At 40.7% G+C, this 18,391-nt stretch overlaps 1 protein-coding gene across 2 annotated transcripts in view; it reads left to right on the top strand.

The window, feature by feature from the left end:
* The window catches only part of CDRT1 (CMT1A duplicated region transcript 1), a 37,504-nt gene that overhangs the window by 9,116 nt on the left and 9,997 nt on the right, over positions 1 to 18,391 (top strand). For both annotated transcript variants that reach the window (XM_021694666.1, XM_021694665.1), the window contains exons 7-10: positions 279 to 479; positions 5,968 to 6,089; positions 10,272 to 10,420; positions 11,241 to 11,383. In XM_021694666.1, coding sequence (XP_021550341.1) covers positions 279 to 479; positions 5,968 to 6,089; positions 10,272 to 10,420; positions 11,241 to 11,383 — 615 coding nt within the window. The remainder of the gene's footprint in view (positions 1 to 278; positions 480 to 5,967; positions 6,090 to 10,271; positions 10,421 to 11,240; positions 11,384 to 18,391) is intronic.

Raw genomic sequence — 18,391 nt, 5'->3', positions numbered from 1 at the left:
CTTTCTTTCTTCCTTCCTTCCTTCCTTCCTTCCTTCCTTCCTTTCTTTCTTTCTTTCTTTCTTTCTTTCCTTTCTTTCTTTCTTTCATAGTTTTGCCTGTTGTCTTTAGGTTTTAACCTGAAATGACTTTTTGGTATGGTGTAAGGTAGGGGTCCACCAGGAATGTGCCATCTGCTTCCCATATACCATTGCTGCAGGTGACAGCCATCATATTAAGAGAGTTCTGGAAGGACACTAACTCTTCTTTCATGGATCATCTTTTCCCCCCGGCAACTCAGGTGGGATCGAAACAGAGTCATTCACTATTCTGGGGGAGATTTGGTTGCAGTGTCATCCAACCGGAAGATCCAGCTTCTAGATGTCATACAAGTAAAGGAGTTACCCATTGCGTTCCGAGGTCATGCTGGGAGTGTCCGCGCCCTCTTCTTGTGTGAGGAGGAGAACTTTCTACTGAGCGGGAGTTATGACCTGAGTATCAGGTAAATCGTCCAAGGGAGTTGCGGTCCACCCCACCCAAGGCCTAAAGTCAGCTTGTGCAAGAAGCATGCATGCTTTTTCCTTTTAGTATTTATTGAAAAGTTATCCTAAATGATACTGACTTCTTGAATAACCCGTAACATTTTTTTCTTTATTTGGCAAGGTAAAAAACCAATAATGTATATTGTTTAAACTTTGAATGAGACTGATTTATAATGATTATCAGATCTGTTTTCTAGATGAAGGCTGTGAATCAGAAAGTATCTTTTTTAGCACTCTTAGATGGTGGCATAATTTATATTTCTTTTTATAGATTCCTCAGGGAAAAGTGGTTGTCTATGGGTATGAAATGTGGTATAGAAGCAAAATAGTGTTTAAAAATGTATATATACATACACACATATTTTTAAACAATATAATAAACAGCGATGTACTATTACTCAGGCCAAGAAATAGATTGTTACCATTCCCCAAATCCCCTTCTTTCTCCCTCCCAAGCAGAGGTAATGTTATCCTAAATTTTATACTAATTATTCCCTTGTATTTCTTTATAGTTTTGCTGCCTATTTATAGATCTCTAAATATATTGATAGCTTTTGTCTATTTTTAAACTTAATGTAAATAGAGTTGCATTTAAAAAATTCATCTGTACTTGATTCTTGCACTGAACCATGATTTTGAGATTTATGCATAAGATGTAGGTAGCAGTAATTAATTTATTTTCATTGAGACATAGTCTTTTATTGGGTGACTATATTATAACTCATTTCATCTTTTGTTGACGGATGGTTGCATTATTTCCAGTTTTTTATTCTTTCAAAGAATAAACATCTTCTGCTCCAGATGTTCTTGGATGTGTCTCCTGGTACCTATGTGCATGAGTTTTTAAAAAAATTTTTTCTGGGGCACCTGGCTAGCTCAGTGGTAGAGCATGAGACTCTTGATCTTGGAGTTGTGAGTTCAAGCCCCATGTTGGCTGTAGAGATTACTTAGAAAATTAGTAAAAAAAAATTTTTTTTACTAAGATATAATTGACATACAACATATTAGTTTTAGGTATATGATATAATGATTTGATATATGTATATATTGGAAAATGATTACCACAGTAAGATTACTTATATCCATCACTACTCATAGTTACATATTTTTTTCTTGTGATGAGACCTTTTCAGACCTACTCTCTTAGCAACTTTCAAATGTATGATGCGGTATTGTTAGCCATGGTGCATGAGTTTTTCTTAAGGTTTATTCTTTGTAGTGAAATTTCCAGGTAGGAGTACTAAATTGTTTTTTTTTTTTTAAAGATTTTATTTATTTATTTGACAGAGAGAGAGACAGCGAGAGCAGGAACACAAGCAGGGGGAGTGGGAGAGGGAGAAGCAGGCTTCCTGCCGAGCAGGGAGCCCGATGTGGGACTCGATCCCAGGACCCTGGGATCATGACCTGAGCCGAAGGCAGATGCTTAATGACTGAGCCACCCAGGCGCCCCTAAATTGTTTTTTTTTTTTAAAGATTTTATTTATTTATTTGAGAGAGAGAGAGAGAATGAGATAGAGAGAGCATGAGACGGGGGAGGGTCAGAGGGAGAAGCAGACTCCCTGCTGAGCAGGGAGCCCGATGTGGGACTCGATCCCGGGACTCCAGGATCATGACCTGAGCCGAAGGCAGTCGCCTAACCAACTGAGCCACCCAGGTGCCCCCCCCAAATTGTTTTTTTAAAGTTGTATTAAGTTACACTCTCATAAGCAGGGTATGAGAAGATCCCTTTTATAAATCCCCACCAATACTTATTAGTAAATCTTTAAGACTGACAATATTAAGTGCCAATCTGATGGGTATTAAATAAATCCTTATTGTGGTTTTAATTTTTACTTCTTTGATTACTAATGAGATTGAGCATATTCTCATATGTGTGTATTAAGGTTTCCAGAGAAACAGAACCAGTGAGATGTGTGTATATATATATAGAAAGAGATCTATTATAATGAATTGGCTCACATGATGATGGAGACTGGAAAAGTTTCAAATCTGCAGTATGGGCCAGCAGGCTGGAGACCTAGGAGAGCTGGAGGTAGATATAAGTCTGCAGGTGATTTGCTGGAGAGGTTGGTCTTTTTGTTCTATTTAGGACTTCAGTTGATTGGATGAGGCCCATCCACATTATGAAGGGCAATCTGCTTTACTCGATGCCCATTGGTTTATTTTTTTATTATGTTATGTTAATCACCATACATTACATCATTAGTTTTTGATGTAGTGTTCCATGATTCATTATTTGCATGTAACACCCAGTCCTCCATGCAGAACGTGCCCTCTTTAATACCCATCACCAGGCTAACCCATCCTCCCACCCCCTTCCCCTCTAGAACCCTCAGTTTGTTTTTCAGAGTCCATCGTCTCTCATGGTTCGTCTCCCCCTCCGATTTCCCCCCCTTCATTCTTCCCCTCCTGCTACCTTCTTCTTTTTTTTTTCTCTTAACATATATTGCATTATTTGTTTCAGAGGTACAGATCTGGGACTCAACAGTCTTGCACAATTCACAGCGCTTACCAGAGCACATACCCTCCCCAGTGTCTATCACCCAGTCACCCCATCCCTCCCACCCCACCCCCCACTCCAGCAACCCTCAGTTTGTTTCCTGAGATTAAGAATTCCTCATATCAGTGAGGTCATATGATACATGTCTTTCTCTGATTGACTTATTTCGCTCAGCATAACACCCTCCAGTTCCATCCATGTCGTGGCAAATGGCAAGATTTTATTCCTTTTGATGGCTGCATAATATTCCGTTGTATATATATATATATATATATATATATATATATATATATATATACACCACATCTTCTTTATCCATTCATCTGTCAATCGATGCCCATTGGTTTAAATGTTGATCTTGTCCCAAACCACCCTCCAAGTTGACACATAAAATTAACCATCACAATATGTTTTAGACCCATTTGTGCTTCTTCTATGAAATTCCTGTTCAGTTTTTGTTGTGGTTTGGCCTATTTTTCTGTTAATTTATTTATCCTTATTGATTTGTCAGAGTTGTTTATACTTTTTGGATACTAATTCTTTGTTTATTTTTGTGTTGCAAATTTCTTCTTCCAATTTAAGACTCCTCTTTTCACTGTGGTGTCTTTTTTTAAAATTTATTTATTTATTTATTTGACAGAGAGAGAGAGACAGCAAGAGAGGGAACACAAGCAGGGGAAGTGGGAGAGGGAGAAGCAGGCTTCCCGCCGAGCAGGGAGCCCGGTGCGGGGCCCGATCCCAGGACCCCGGGATCATGAACTGAGCCGAAGACAGACGCTTAACGACTGAGCCACCCAGGCACCCGACTGTGGTGTCTTTTGATGAACAGAAATCCTTAACTTTAAGTCAGTTGACTTCATGGAAATAACACGTTTAAGAAATCCCTCCCTTTGGTAAAGTCGTGAAGTTATTCTCCCGAAGTTATCTTTTTAAAAAATTTTTTAAAATTTAAACTTTTTTTATTTTTAAAGATTTTATTTATTTATTTGAGAGAGAGAATGAGTAGGGGGGAGGGGCAGAGGAGGACGGGGAAGCAGACTCCCCCAATTCGGGACTCGATCCCAGGACCCTGAGATCATGACCTGAGCCGAAGGCAGACACTTAACCAACTGAGCCACCCAGGCGCCCAGTATCTTATCTTTATTTATATTTTTAAATTGATTATTGCTGGTATAGAGAAATGGTACTGATTTTTATAGATTGTTCTTGTATTTAGCAACCTTGCTAACTTCTCTTATCAGTTTTAAAAGTATGTGTGCTGATTAGGTTTTTCTATGTAGATGATCTTTCAACCGGAAATAATGATAATAGTTATCTTCTTTTCTAATGCTTATATACTACTTTTTCTTTTTCTTTCTTTCTGACTTTGCCTAGGCCTTCCAGTTAAGCAGAAGTAGTGAGAGCAGGCATCTTGTTATCCTTTTTGAAGGGAGTATATATATATTTTTTTCACTAAGTATAATGCTTGCTGTTCTGACTTTTTGTTTATAAGTTTGTGAAATCAAGGAAGTTCCTTCTATTCCTATTTTTCTTTTTCTTTTTTTAAAAAGCTTATTTATTTATTTAACTAATCTCTACACCCAATGCGGGGCTTGAACTCTCGACCTTAAGATCAAGAGTCTCATGCTCTTCTGACATAGCCGGCCAGGCATCCCTGTTCCTATTTTTCTAAAAGTGTTTATCAAATATCTTTTCTACATAACTTAAGAAAAACAACCTGATCACATGGTCGGCCGTGTTGCTAGAAACAGAAATTCAAAGCATGCTTTTTCCCAGATCACTGGGATATCTTTAAATGAACTGTGGGTTCATAGTAGGCTCTGAAAAACAGCTAAGGCCACAGGACCTTTGGGAATATTAGAAGGAAAAGCATAGCACATTCAAAGAAAAACAAAAGACACATTTATTAATCATTTATTATGTACCAAGTCTCATAATAACTCTATGAGGTAACTACCATTATTATCCCCAAATTACACATGAGGAAACTGGGATACAGAGTGGTTCATTAACTTATCCAAGATCATACAGCTAGTAAGTGATGGACCTGCGATTGTACCTCAGGCCGCCTGGCTCTATCTATCTATCTTAGATACCCACTATTTTAATATTACACTTTGTCCCATCACAAAAGCAAACTGGCTGAAGTGGAAGTCTGTATCAGTGATAGTTGAGAGACCTCTGGCAAATTTGCTTATTAAAAAATGGTGTGACTCATACATGTTCCCATGTATTTCTTAGATATGTCTTAGAAATACACATAAAATATTTTGGATCTAAGTGACTGAAGTAAATGGTTCTGTTGTTCTTGTTTGAAGATCAGCTTTATCATTGAATTAGTGCCATGGATTTTAAGCCTGGTGGTGATTCTAGAAACTTCCACCCAATACCAACCAACATTTATTAAGCATTTTCTACATGTTGAACATCGTTCCAGGGTTACATGAATTAATGCAGGGTTTCTCAATTTGGGACTGTAAAGTACTTTGTGTGAAGGGTGTCCTGTGCGTTGGAGGATGTTTAGCAGTATCCTGGGACTCTACACACTAGAGACCAGTAGCATCTCTCTCCCCACTTGAGACAACCAAAAATGTCTCCAGACATTGCCGAATGTCCCCTAGGGGTGGAAATCACTCCTGGTTGACGGTCATTGCATTTGTGTATTTAATTCTTTACAAAAACCCTATGAGGTGTAACTATCATTGTTATCATTTCTATTCTACCATTGAGGAAATGAAGCTTACACAGAAATTAAGTAACTTCCCCAAAGTTGCACCTAATAGGCACTGCAACTGGGATTCAAATCCAGGCCTCTGACTCTAAGCTTGACCATGAAACTTTGCCGCCTTTCAACAACCTGTTGATCTAAGGGAAGTTGTATAGAGTATGATCCCTTTGGGTCCTCAGAAAAATCTCAAAAACATTTTTTTTTGGCCTGATTCCTGCAGATCCTGGGATCTGAAAAGTGGGGCTTGTATACGAATCTTCAATGGCCACCAGGGGACAGTCACTTGCATGGATTTATATAAGAACAGGCTCGTATCTGGAGCAAGAGATTGCCAGGTGAAAGGTGAGAAAGAAATGCATTAAACTTTCTCAGAAGTTTCCCAAATCCATGAATTGTCAAAATACTGTTTTGCTTATTTCTGTAGGAAGACATTCTTTCATCCATCCATCCATCCATCCATCCATCCATATATCTATTGATCCATTCAGGTAACAGTTATTTGTGGAATACCTACAATACGCTAGACACTGTGCTAGGTGCTAAGGAAAAAAACAGATATGAGATGGCCCTTTCAATATGGCTTTTTATCTCCTCAAGAGGCTCATAATCTTTTAATGGAGATAGATACATAAATATATAATGGAGGATATAATAAATATATGAATAATAATGGCTGCCATTTATTGAGTACTACTTTTGTGACTGACGTAGGTACCTTACACATATTATTTATTAATTTAACCCTCACAAGAAGCCTATGGTGTGGATGCAGATGAGAAATCCAAAACTGAGAGAGAAAAACACCTTGCCCCAAATCAGAACAGCTGAGTGGTGGAGTGGGGATTTAAACCCAGGGCTGTCTGACTCTAAATCATGTGCTCCTACCCGACATGTGGAATTCTTTTTTTTTTTTTTTTTTTTTAAGATTTTAGTTTATTAGAGAGAGAGAAAGCATGAGCAGGGGGAGGGGCAGGGAGAGAGGGAGAGGGACAAGCAGACTCCCTGCTGAGTGTGGACCCTGACAGGGGCTCAATCCCAGGACCCTGATATCATGACCTGAGCCAAAGTCAGACACTTAACTGACTGAGCCACCCAAGCATCCCACATGTGGAATTCCAGGGGACCAGGGAAACAAGAGTAACAGGGAAAGTACCACAGACAGGGTGCTGTTTGAGTGTGTTCTTGAGGATGAGTAGTTCTACAAGCAGAGGGAGAATGTAGGACATTATAAGTAGAAGCACAGCACAGGCAAATTCACAGAAGGTTGAAGAAAATGGTGTCTTTAGGGAATTTCCCCTTGCTTGGGTATGGCTGGACTGCAGCCTGTGGTGTTGGACATAAGGCTGGTTAGTTTGTTTGGGGCCAGATTACCAAGGGCCTTCTGCATCGTGGTAGGAAATTGAACTTTATCCTATAGAATGCAGGAGGCTATAAATGTACTTTGAACTGCGGACTGGCATGATGAAATGTGTATCTGACAAAGATAACTCTAGCGATAGTGTGGAAGGAGGATTTGGAGTTGGGAAACTCTGTGGAGACAGGAAACAGGTGAAGACACTACTCAGTCTAGAAAACTGCTGAGGTGTCTTCAGAATATCCGAGAACAGGCAAACCTGAAGAAAGTCAGGTAGATAAGAGTTTACATGACGTGGCACAGACTGAAGGGAGATTTCCATAGGGACAATTGGCAGGACTTCACTGCTAGGTGGATGTGAAATGTGAGAAAGATAGAAGGGCAGATAATGAGGCCAGACTCTTAAACTCAGGCCACTGGATGTGTGGAAGTGCCATTATTGGAAGTAAGGACCAAGGGGAAGAATAAGGTAGGGTGAGGAACGAAGGAAGAGGTGATGGCTTCAATGCTGGACATGCTGAGTGTGGTAGGCAGAATAATGGCCAGTCAAACATGTTCATGTCCTAATCCCTGGAACCCGTGACCATGTTACCTTGCGTGGCAAAAGGGACTTTGCAGATGTGATTAAGTTGGGGACCTTAAAATGGAGAGATTATCCTGGGTTATCAGTGTGGGCCTATGGGTAATCACATAGATCCTTAAAAACAGAAATTTTCTTGTCTGTGATCTAAAGGAGATGTGACTGTGGAAGAATGGTCAGAAATATGCAACGTTGCTGGCTTTGAAGGTGGAGGAAGGGGGTCATGAGCCAAGGAACATGGGTGGCCCTTAGAAGGTGGAAGAGGCAAGGAAATGGATCCCTCCAGCCCCAGAATCTCCATAAAGGAACACAACTCTGCTGACACCTTGATTTTAGCCTTGTGAGGTGCTCATGCCAGATAAGATATTTGTGTGGCAATTTGTTACAGTGGCAATAAAAAGCTAATACATCGGGTATGGGATTCCTGAGGACAGCCAGGGGAAGATTGCAGGAGGCAGATGCAGGTGTGAGTTTACATGTGAGTTTACCATATAACAGGTCTGGGGCTCCAGATACATCAATTTGGTGGTTATCAATTATAATGAAAGGTGGAAGCTCCAGGTGTGGATGAGATTTCCCCTGCAAAGCATGAGGAGAGAGTCAAAAGATAAGAGAAGCAAGGGACCCAGGGCACCACAGCATGTTAGGGGTAGGTGGAGGAAAAAGGTGAGGGAAAGCAAGAATGGAGTGTTGTTCCATATGCAAATCCTCAGACCTGCTTAAGAAACCTTGCTCCCTACTTCTTTGCCCTCTCTGACCTGACTGAAAGTCTCTTTGCCATGACTGCTTTGAGGAGGAGAGCAGAAAGGAGGAAAGGATGAGGGTTTGGAGCTGGAAGCCCAGACAAGGCCTCCAAACTTGAGAGAGTCTTGCAGGGCCAACGGCAGGACAAGAGCTAGGGCAAGGGGAGGTAGGCTCTCACCTCAGGTGTAAAACTTAATGGGGCACCCAAAACTCCTAGTAATCAAGATACATATATATTTTTTAAAGATTTTATTTATTTATTTGAGAGAGAGAGCATGAGTGGGGAGAGGGGCAGATGGAGAAGTGGGCTCCCCGCTGAGCAGGGAGCCGGATGGGGGAGCTCCATCCCAGGACCATGGGATCATGACCTGAGCTGAAGGCAGACGCTTAACTGACTGAGCCACCTGGGCGCCTCTCAAGATACACATTTTAAAGCAATATTTAAAAGGTCAAAATTAATTCACAAAATACACGACGAAAAAAATTTCAAAAGATCTCTCTCTTTACCCAAAACCTAGCCCCAGCCCCCAGCCTGCTTGCTTCCCCTGGGCGCCTCCCACCTGCCTCGATTACCAATAGAAGGAAGAAGAGACAGTTAAGAGACCTGAAATGTAACCCCCAACTTGTTAAATTTTTTTTTTTTAAGATTTTATTCATTTATTTGAGAGAGAGACAGAGAGGACACAAGCAGGGGGAGAGGCAGACAAAGAGGGACAAGCAGACTCCCCATTGAGCAGGGAGCCCAACATGGGGCTCGATCCCAGGACCCTGAGACCACTGCCTGAGCGGAAGTCAGACGCTCTACCTACTGAGCCAGCCAGGTGCCCCTCAGCTTCCTCCTTTCTAATCAGATTAAAGGGCCAATGTATGTATAAAAAATACATGAAGAAAAGCATACTTACATAGTTAGGGTTAATCTAGTGTATGTGGTTAAGAGCATGGCTTCTGGATCCAGACTCCCTGGGTTCGAATCCCGGCTCAATCTGCTTACCATCTGCGTGATCTTGAGCAGGTTACTGGACTTCTCTATCCCTGTTTCCTCATCTGTGTAGTGGGGAATAATGATAGCAACTGTCTTGTGAAGATGAGTTAATATATGTCAAGCACTCTCGATGGTGTCCGGCTCATTGTGCGTGCTATATGTAAGTATCAGGTGTGGTTATTATTTTGTCTTAGGTTATACATTCTGTTGCCTGAGAGGTACTTTGGGGCCGACGAGGCTGACTTTAATGGTCTCATCCCCGAATTTGTGGTGCCTCCTTTCAGTTTTCTCCTTTAAGCTCTGTGCTCCCACCTATCCACCTACGTTCATATCTTCCCAACCCTTACAGTGTGCTAGGCAGTTGCCCTAGCATCATCTATGTGGAAGCAGCATTAAGCCTGCCCCCAGCTCTGGCAATCTGTCAGTTAGTAAAATCCAAAAGTCAGATTCAGAGATATTTTAAAATGTAAATAAGGATAGACAGCTTTTGTTTCTTTTGGAGATAGAAGGGGTGAGTCAGGAGAATAGTGTCTGGAAAGAATGAGGCCATGGAACACATGCTATGATTTTCTTGAAATCCACTCAAGAGCAAGTATTTTGCAGGCTCAAGAAGGAAGCTTATTAGAGATGAGCTGGCTAGCACTTGGACCCCAACACCAAGTTCTAGGGTTAGAGCCAAGGTCTATAGTTGGTGGCTCTCCCAGGGACCCATGGTCAGGAGCTCAGAGCTGTTGGCAAGCCTCCAGGGGTGCTGGGCCAGTGACGGCCTTCTAGGGTCTGACTTGATGGGCTTGGCTTCTGTGATGGAGTATAGAACTCCAGTTACTTGCCTTCACGCCTCTTCTCTTCCCCCCTCCCTTTCAGAGTGGGATGTAGAGACAGGGAAGTGTCTGAAGACATTTAAACACAAAGACCCCATCTTGGCCACCAGGATCAATGACACCTACATCGTGAGCAGCTGTGAGCGGGGGTTAGTCAAAGTGTGGCACATTGTCATGGCCCAGTTGGTAAAGGTGAGAGGGTGGTGGGCTGTTGGGGGATCTTGAGGAGGTGGTGGTAGAAGGCTACATTCTGACTCAGCATGATATATGGGCTCAGGGTCTTTTAACAGCTGCAGAAGTAAAGTGACTTTTCCTTTTCCAGAATATTTTACCCTGACTCTTGCCTGGGATAAGGGAATGGAAAAAGTCACAGTGGTTTTTCTACTTAACTCTCTGATGAAAACAGAACATCCTCTGTCTTGAAAGTGATTGAATGTTCACATGAAAAAATGTTGCTGGATTTGAAACCCCCTGGCCCTAGTGGGCAGTGGTGAGATACATTTGTGCCAGGAGCATGGGGACAAAGTGAGAAGCTGCTGGCCTGGCTGGTGGATTGTTTCCCATCAATCTAGTCACCATGGTCTGACCAGCAGTTAAAGGTGCAGTGATGGCCCAGGTGTCCTCTGGTCTTGGCAAGGAGCTGGGGATGGAATGCCTGCCCCTACGCCTTGTGGCAGCAGAGGATGGTGAATTCTGGCCCTCCCTGTGCTCCAGGAAGATGAGGCGTGCCCCAGCCACAGACCCACCAGGAGCAAGTCCTCCCCCTGACCACATTCTTCCTTCACTGGGGAGAGAGAGGGAGAGAGCTCTGGAGAGAGGGTGGCATGAACACCACTGGCCTTCTTAGAACAAAAGTAAAGTCGGCTCAGGTAAATACCAAGTGAGTGGTAGTCATGGGTTGGCAGAGTGCGGCTTTGCAGTTCATCTAAAGAAGCCTCCAGCTTCGGAGTCCTTGGAGGACTCACAATCTGTGTTGAAGATGGGGTGAAAACAGAGCCATTTTCTCTTGCAGACTCTCAGTGGCCACGAGGGAGCCGTGAAGTGTCTGTGCTTTGACCAGTGGCATCTCCTCTCAGGAAGTACTGATGGCCTGGTCATGGCCTGGAGCATGGTGGGAAAGTATGAGAGGTGCCTCATGGCCTACAAGCATCCAAAGTAGGTGCAGGAAAGCCCTGATTGATGAATGTAGCGCTCTCTCCTTTTCCCTCATTGCCTAGCCTTTGGTTTTTGGCAGATCAGTCCCTTCCGCTCTTCTGACCTTTTGTCCCCTCTACCTGTTCCCCAACCCCACCCCATGTGGCCATTCCCTCTCCCAATGTCACTTATTTCTCTTAAGAAATAACAGTCCATGGGGCGCCTGGGTGGCTCAGTCGTTAAGCGTCTACCTTCAGCTCAGGTCATGATCCCAGAGTCCTGGGATCGAGCCCCGCATCGGGCTCCCTGCTCGGCGGGAAGCCTGCTTCTCCCTTTCTCACTTCCCCTGCTTGTGTTCCCTCTCTCACTGTGTCTCTCTCTGTCAAATAAATAAAATCTTAAAAAAAAAAAAAAAAAGAAATAACAGTCCATGATGTGGATTTTGAGAAGTTATTGAAATGTTATGCTTATGACACACCTGATACATTTATATCTGTTGTCTACCAACCTTAGGAATATTGGCAGAACTGTCCCAAGTAATGCCAGGTCCAGTAAACTTAAAATACTTGGAGTTGGTCTTTATGCCAGGAGGCTTGTGTTCACAAAAGCTTAAAATCATCCAAGTGCCAAAAGTTTAAAAATAACTTAAGGGCTTAAAGAAGGGGCTTTCCTACAAGTCTGCTGGCTACATTCTCTTCCAGGACAGCAAATGGATCTCATTTTATAATTCCAATCCTGATTTAGGGGTGGTGATGCTTGAGAGCCAATTGAGAAGTAGCCTGAGGTCACATCTGAGCTTACTTGGAAGGGATATTGTGGCCAGTTAATGGTTTTTCCATGGCCATGGGTTTTATAGGCTGCTCTGGGTCACTCTTGTACTACGTGAATAATGCTTCTTCCCCTAAGAGCGCTATAAAAAACTCTAGGAAAACAAAATGCTATCCTAATTGATTAAAAGAGTAAATGGATCTTCTAAGGGGTCTTTTGGGGATAGTTATTTAGTAAAATATGGCCCAGATTTCCTCATATCCTCATAGGAACCTCTTGAGCACACACTGACTTTGTGGGAGGTAGAAGAGGATTTGGGTTACATATGTGTATGTTTATTCATTGTGGTGTGTGACTGCATTATTATTGGTGCTGGGCAAGGCTTCTGTTTGGTGCTTTATCCAACCCTTATGTGATTATCAGTAAGCTTCTTAGCATGTCATCTGGATTCTCAAACTCAAAAAAGTGAAACTTTATGATATCACCTGAAAATTGTAGCCTTCTAAGCATGATTCTGTAGGACTTAGTTTAGGTATTGGACAATAATCTGTTCCCAGCAAACCTAGCAGTTTGGTTGCCATTCTGTCAACCCAGGAGCCTCCTTCTCCATCTCAGCAATGAGACCTTCTCAGACCATTCTCACTGCCACTGACTGATGGCCCCACCATCTCATTCACATTGGTTCTTGATCCCTTCACAGTTACAGCAAATCCATAGACATGTGGAGGACATGTCGATGTTCTTGTTTGTAGGCCCCTCCTCTACTCATCTGTAGTAGTGGTGTGCACATGGAAGTGCTCAATAAATATTTCTACTTGATTGGTAATGAGGACCAACTTGCAGATTGCCTTTCTGGAGAGTTCTAATGATGGGACAGCTACCCATCTTTTGAATATGTTGTAGGTGAAAAAACAGGTATCATGGCTGTCTGTCCTTCGGTGGAAGAAGGACTGAAGAAAGGGGTCTTCCTTCTGTCCTCTTGATCTGAAATTTTTTTTACCCCAAATTAAGATTCTTCATATAGTGTGGGAGAGAATATGATGGATGAACTTATAGGATACAAAGTAGGGCTGAAAAGAATGATGATCCTTGAAAAAGTTTCTGTACTCTGTAGTTTTTTTTAAATTTTAGCCTTTAGTGTCTTTTCCACAAGTAGTATTAAGATAATATTAAGATAATATTTTAAAAATTCATATGATATAAAATTCACCATTTTATAGTGTGCAATTCAATGGTTTCAGTTATATTCATAATGTTGTGCAAACATCACCACTATCTAATTACAGAACATTTCTGTCAATCAATAGTAATATCCTCTGTTTCATTTCTGATTTCAGTAATTTCTGTTTTCTCTCTTATTTTCTTATTTAGACTAAGTAAATATTTGTCAGTTGTTTAGCTAAGGGTTTGTTGATTTTTTCAAAGAACGAATTTTTGTTTTCATTGACTTTTCTCTATAGTTTCTGAATTCTCTATTTCATGGATTTCTGCTCCAAGCTTTATTTTCCTTTCTTCTCCTTGGTTTGAATTTAGTTTGACATTCTTTTTCTAGTTTCTTAAGGTGAAAGGCTAGGTTATTGGTTGGAGAAATGTAAGCATCTACTGCTATAAATTTTCCTCTGAGTCCTGCTTTAGCTGCACCCTTAAAGCTTTGATATGTTGTGTTTTTATTTTTATTCATCTGAAAGTATTTTCTAATTTTTTTTCAGAATTATTCCTTGACTAAGTGGTTATTTAAGAGCATGTTTAATTTCTACGTATTTATGATTTTTCCAAATTTCCTTCTGTTATTCATTTCTAATTTAATTCCATTGAGGTTGGAAAGCATACTTTGTATGATTGCAGTCTTTCAAAATTTATTGAGACTTGCTTTCTGGCCTAACTTAAAGCCTGTCCTGGAGACTGTTTCATGTGCTCTTCAGATTGATGTGTATTCTGCTGTTATTGGGGGAAATGTTCTATACATGCCTGTTAGATCTAGTTAGTTTATAATGTTAGTTCATGTCTTTTGTTTTCCTTGCTGATCTTCTGTCTAGTTGTTCTATCATTTAAAGTGTGGTATTGGGGCACCTGGGTGGCTCAGTCATTAAGCATCTGCCTTCGGCTCAGGTCATGACCCTGCACTGGGCTCCCTGCTCAGTGGGAAGCCTGCTTCTCCCTCTCCCACTCCTCTTGCTTGTGTTCCCTCTCTCGCTGTCTCTCTGTCTGTCAAATAAATGGATAAATAAATAAAAATCTTTAAAAAAATAAAGTGGGTTATTAAAGTCTCCATCTCTGATTATTGAGTTGTCTGTTTCTCCCTTTAATTCTGTGAGTTTTGCCTCAGGTATTTAGGGGCTCTGTTGTCAGGTGTATACGTGTTTATAATTGTTATATCTTTTTGATGAAGTTGCCCTTTTATCATCATATAATTTTTTTGGTCTCTATTAACAAGTGTGTCTAAAATTTTGTTTAAATTTTGTCTCTACTTTGTGCTTTGTTTTGGTATTTTCCCCATTCTTTTGCTTTCAACCTATTTGTAGTTTTGAATCTAAAGTGAGTCTCTTGGGGCACCTGGGTGGCTCAGTCATTGGGTGTCTGGCTTCAGCTCAGGTCATGATCCCAGGGTCCTGGGATTGAGCCCTGCATTGGGCTCCCTGCTCTGCAGGAAGCCTGCTTCTCCCTCTCCCCCTGCTTGTGTTCCCTCTCTCACTGTGTCTCTGTCTGTCAAATAAATAAATAAATAAATAAATAAATAAAATCTTTAAAAAAGAAATAAAATGAGTCCCTTATAGACAGCATAAAGTTAGATTATGTTGTTTCTATCCTTTCTTCCAATTTATACCTTTTAATTGAAGATTTTAATCCATTTATATTTAAGGTAAAAAGGACTTACTTTACCATTTTTCTATTTTCTATAGTCTTAGGTAATTTTTTTGTTCCTCAGTTCTTCTATTATGGCCTTCTTTGTGTTTAATGGATATTTTCTGGTGTGCCATTTTAATTCCCTTGTCATTTTTTTTTTACTATATTTTTGAGTTATTTTCTTAATGCTTGCCTTGGAGATTACTGTTAACATCTTAATTTATAGTTCATATTAATATCAATTTAATTTCAATAGTATAAAAAATTGGCTCTTATAGAGTTCCTTCTCCCTCCTTTATACCCTGTTGTCACAAACCAAATCTTTATATCCTGTGTATACATCATCATACATATAATTATTGGCTTATGTAGTTGCCTTTTAAATGAGATAGAAAAAAAGACCTATAAACAAAAATCACATTTATACTGTCTTTTATATTTATCTAGGTAGTTACCTCTGTTGATGCTCTTTATTTCTTCATGTGGATTTCGGTTACCACTAGTGTCCTTTCATTCCAACCTGAAGGAGCCTGTATAGCATTTCTTGCTAGTGTGAACTCTCATTTTTTTGTTTATTTGGGAATATCTTAATTTCTCCATTTTTGAGGATAGTTTTGATGGATATAGAATTCTTGGTTTACAGTTATTTTTTCCTTTCAGCACTTTGAATATGTCATTTCATTGCCTTTGGCCTCCATAGTTTCTGATGGTTTCCAATGAGAAATCAGTTGTTGATATTATTGAGGATCCTTTTTATGTGATGAGCTGATTCTCTCTTGATGCTTTCAATACTGTCTTGACCTTTGGCTTTTTACAGTTTGATTACGATATGTCTAGGTGTGGATCTCTTCAGTTTACCACAGTGAGTTTGTTGAGCTTCTTGGATGTGTAGATTAATGATTTTCATCATATGTGGAAAGCTTTTGGCGATTATTTCTTCAAATATTTCTGCCTCTTTCCCTCCTTTCTTTCTGGGACTCCTATTAGGCATGTGTTGAGGTTTAATGATGTCACACAGGCTTCCGAGGTTCTGTTCATTTGTCTTCATTCTTTTTTCTTTCTGTTCTTAGACTGGAAAATCTAAATTGACCTCTCTTTAAGTCTTTTGCTTCTTCTGCCTATATGAATGTGCTGTTGAGCCCCTCTAGTGAGTTTTCATCTCAGTTCCTGTAGTTTTCAACTCCAGAATTTCTATTTGAACTTTTTATTTTTTAATAATTTCTAACTCTTTATTGGTAATCTCTATTTGGTGAGACACTGTTCTTATGCTTTCTTTTTGCTTTGTAGACATGGTTTCTATTTGCTATTTGAACATGTTTAGAACAGATTTAAAGTCTTTGTCTAGAAAGTCCAACCATTGAGTTTCCTGGCAGACAGTTGCTTTTTTCCCTGTATATATACTCTTTAGTATCTTTTTATATTTTATATATCTATTTGAAAACTGGGCATTTCGGATATTTTAATATGACATCTCTGGAAATCAAATTCTTCCCCATTCCCAGGGTTTGTTTTCATTGTTGCTTGTTGTGGTTTTTATTGTGTGTTTGTTTAGTGAGTCTGTATAGTTGTCTTGTTTGGCTGCTGAAGTCTCTGTTCTTCTACCTTGGTGGTGCACTGACTGGAATAAGGTTTGAACACCTGGAAGTAAAATATCTCCCATTCTTTGCCAAGGGGCTCTGTGTGCCTATTGAGGGAAACTTTCAACACTCAGCTAGACAGTTTACAACTCTGCCTTCTCTCGCTTTTGTTTGTGGAGAACATCAAGGTCAGCTAAGAGTGAGAGTTTAGGGCTTTTTCAGGTCCTTCCCCATTGTGTGCGTAACCCTGTATATGGCCACATAGAGTCCCAGGAATATGTCTGAGCTTTTCAAAGTCCTTATGGACATTTTATTCCCCAGCTTTAACTTTAAAGCTTTTTGGTTAGTGTATTGTTTGCTCCAACTGATATCTATTGCCTCAGGCAGCAGTGACTACAAGATTTGCCTATGAAGGTGTTCAACGAATACCCCCCAGGTAGCCGCTTTAGCATTGGGTGAGTTCCTACTAAAGCAAAATAAAGACAAGTTTTTGAGCCAGTCTTCCAGGAAGCCATGAGAGAGGTCAAATAATTCATTGTGAAAGAGGTTTGTTCTGTTTCCTCCAGTACCAGGAATGTGGGCTGTTATTTTCATGGTTACCAATGAGCTGGGGAGTTGGGAATGGGACTCAGGTAAGTTGATATGTCATTAAGTTCATTCTTCTTATTGAGACAAAGCCATTCTTTTTTGTCTGAGTGCTCCTTGGGTTCCTGCAAGCCTTTGGTTGTTTTCCAGAGTTCTGAAAAAATTGCAACGGTTTTTGTCAGTTTTTTCATTGCTTTTATGGAAGGGTGGGATTTTGGAGTTCCTTCTTCCACCATTCTCCCTGATAACACTCTCTGCAGTGTCTTTTGATAAAGAGGGAACAAAGAAGGAGACTTAAGAAAGAAATGACTTTTGGGGCGCCTGGGTGGCTCAGTTGGTTAAGCGACTGCCTTCAGCTCAGGTCATGATCCTGGAGTCCCAGGATCGAGTCCCAGGATCGAGTCCCGCATCGGACGCATCGGACTCCCTGCTCGGCGGGGAGTCTGCTTCTCCCTCTGACCCTCCCCCCTCTCATGCTCTCTCTCTCTCATTCTCTCTCTCAAATAAATAAATAAAATCTTTAAAAAAAAAAAGAAATCTTTAAAAAAAAAAAAGAAAGAAATGACTTTATTTTTAGGGCAGAGATAAAACCTGAATGCAGACCGCATTATGACAGGATCATAATAACCATTATTGTGTTAGGTACTGGGCTGTTTGAAAAGTACCTCCATTAATTTAATCCTGACAGCAATCCTCTGAGGCAGAAATCACTATCCCCTTTTCATAGAAGAGAAAACTAAAGACTGAGAGTTCATGTTACTTTCTCAAGGTTACACGGTCAGTAAGTGGTAGAACCAAGTTTGGATCCCAGGTTTTCTGATCCTAAAGCCTGTGCTTTCTTTCTTTTTTTTTTTTTTAAAGATTTTATTTCTTTATTTGAGAGAGAGACACAGCGAGAGAGGGAACACAAGCAAGGGGAGTGGGAGAGGGAGAAGCAGGCTTCCCGGGGAGCAGGGAGCCCGATGCGGGGCTCGATCCCAGGACCCTGGGACCATGACCTGAGCCGAAGGCAGACGCTTAACCGACTGAGCCACCCAGGCGCCCCAAGCCTGTGCTTTCAATCACTAGCCTGTAATGGTATAGGCTGAACTATCAAATGCCACAGGAACTTATGAGAAGTGCAGGTCCAGCTCTGTAAGATCAAAAGAGGTACAGAAAGACGCAAACCCTTCTTTTTTTTTTATGTATATATATTTAAAAAAATTTTTTTTATTCTTATGTTAATCCCCATACATTACATCATTAGTTTTAGATG

Source organism: Neomonachus schauinslandi, chromosome 15 (assembly GCF_002201575.2).
Source record: "Neomonachus schauinslandi chromosome 15, ASM220157v2, whole genome shotgun sequence".
NCBI lineage: Eukaryota > Metazoa > Chordata > Mammalia > Carnivora > Phocidae > Neomonachus > Neomonachus schauinslandi.
This window is presented reverse-complemented; position numbering and strand designations above follow the sequence as displayed.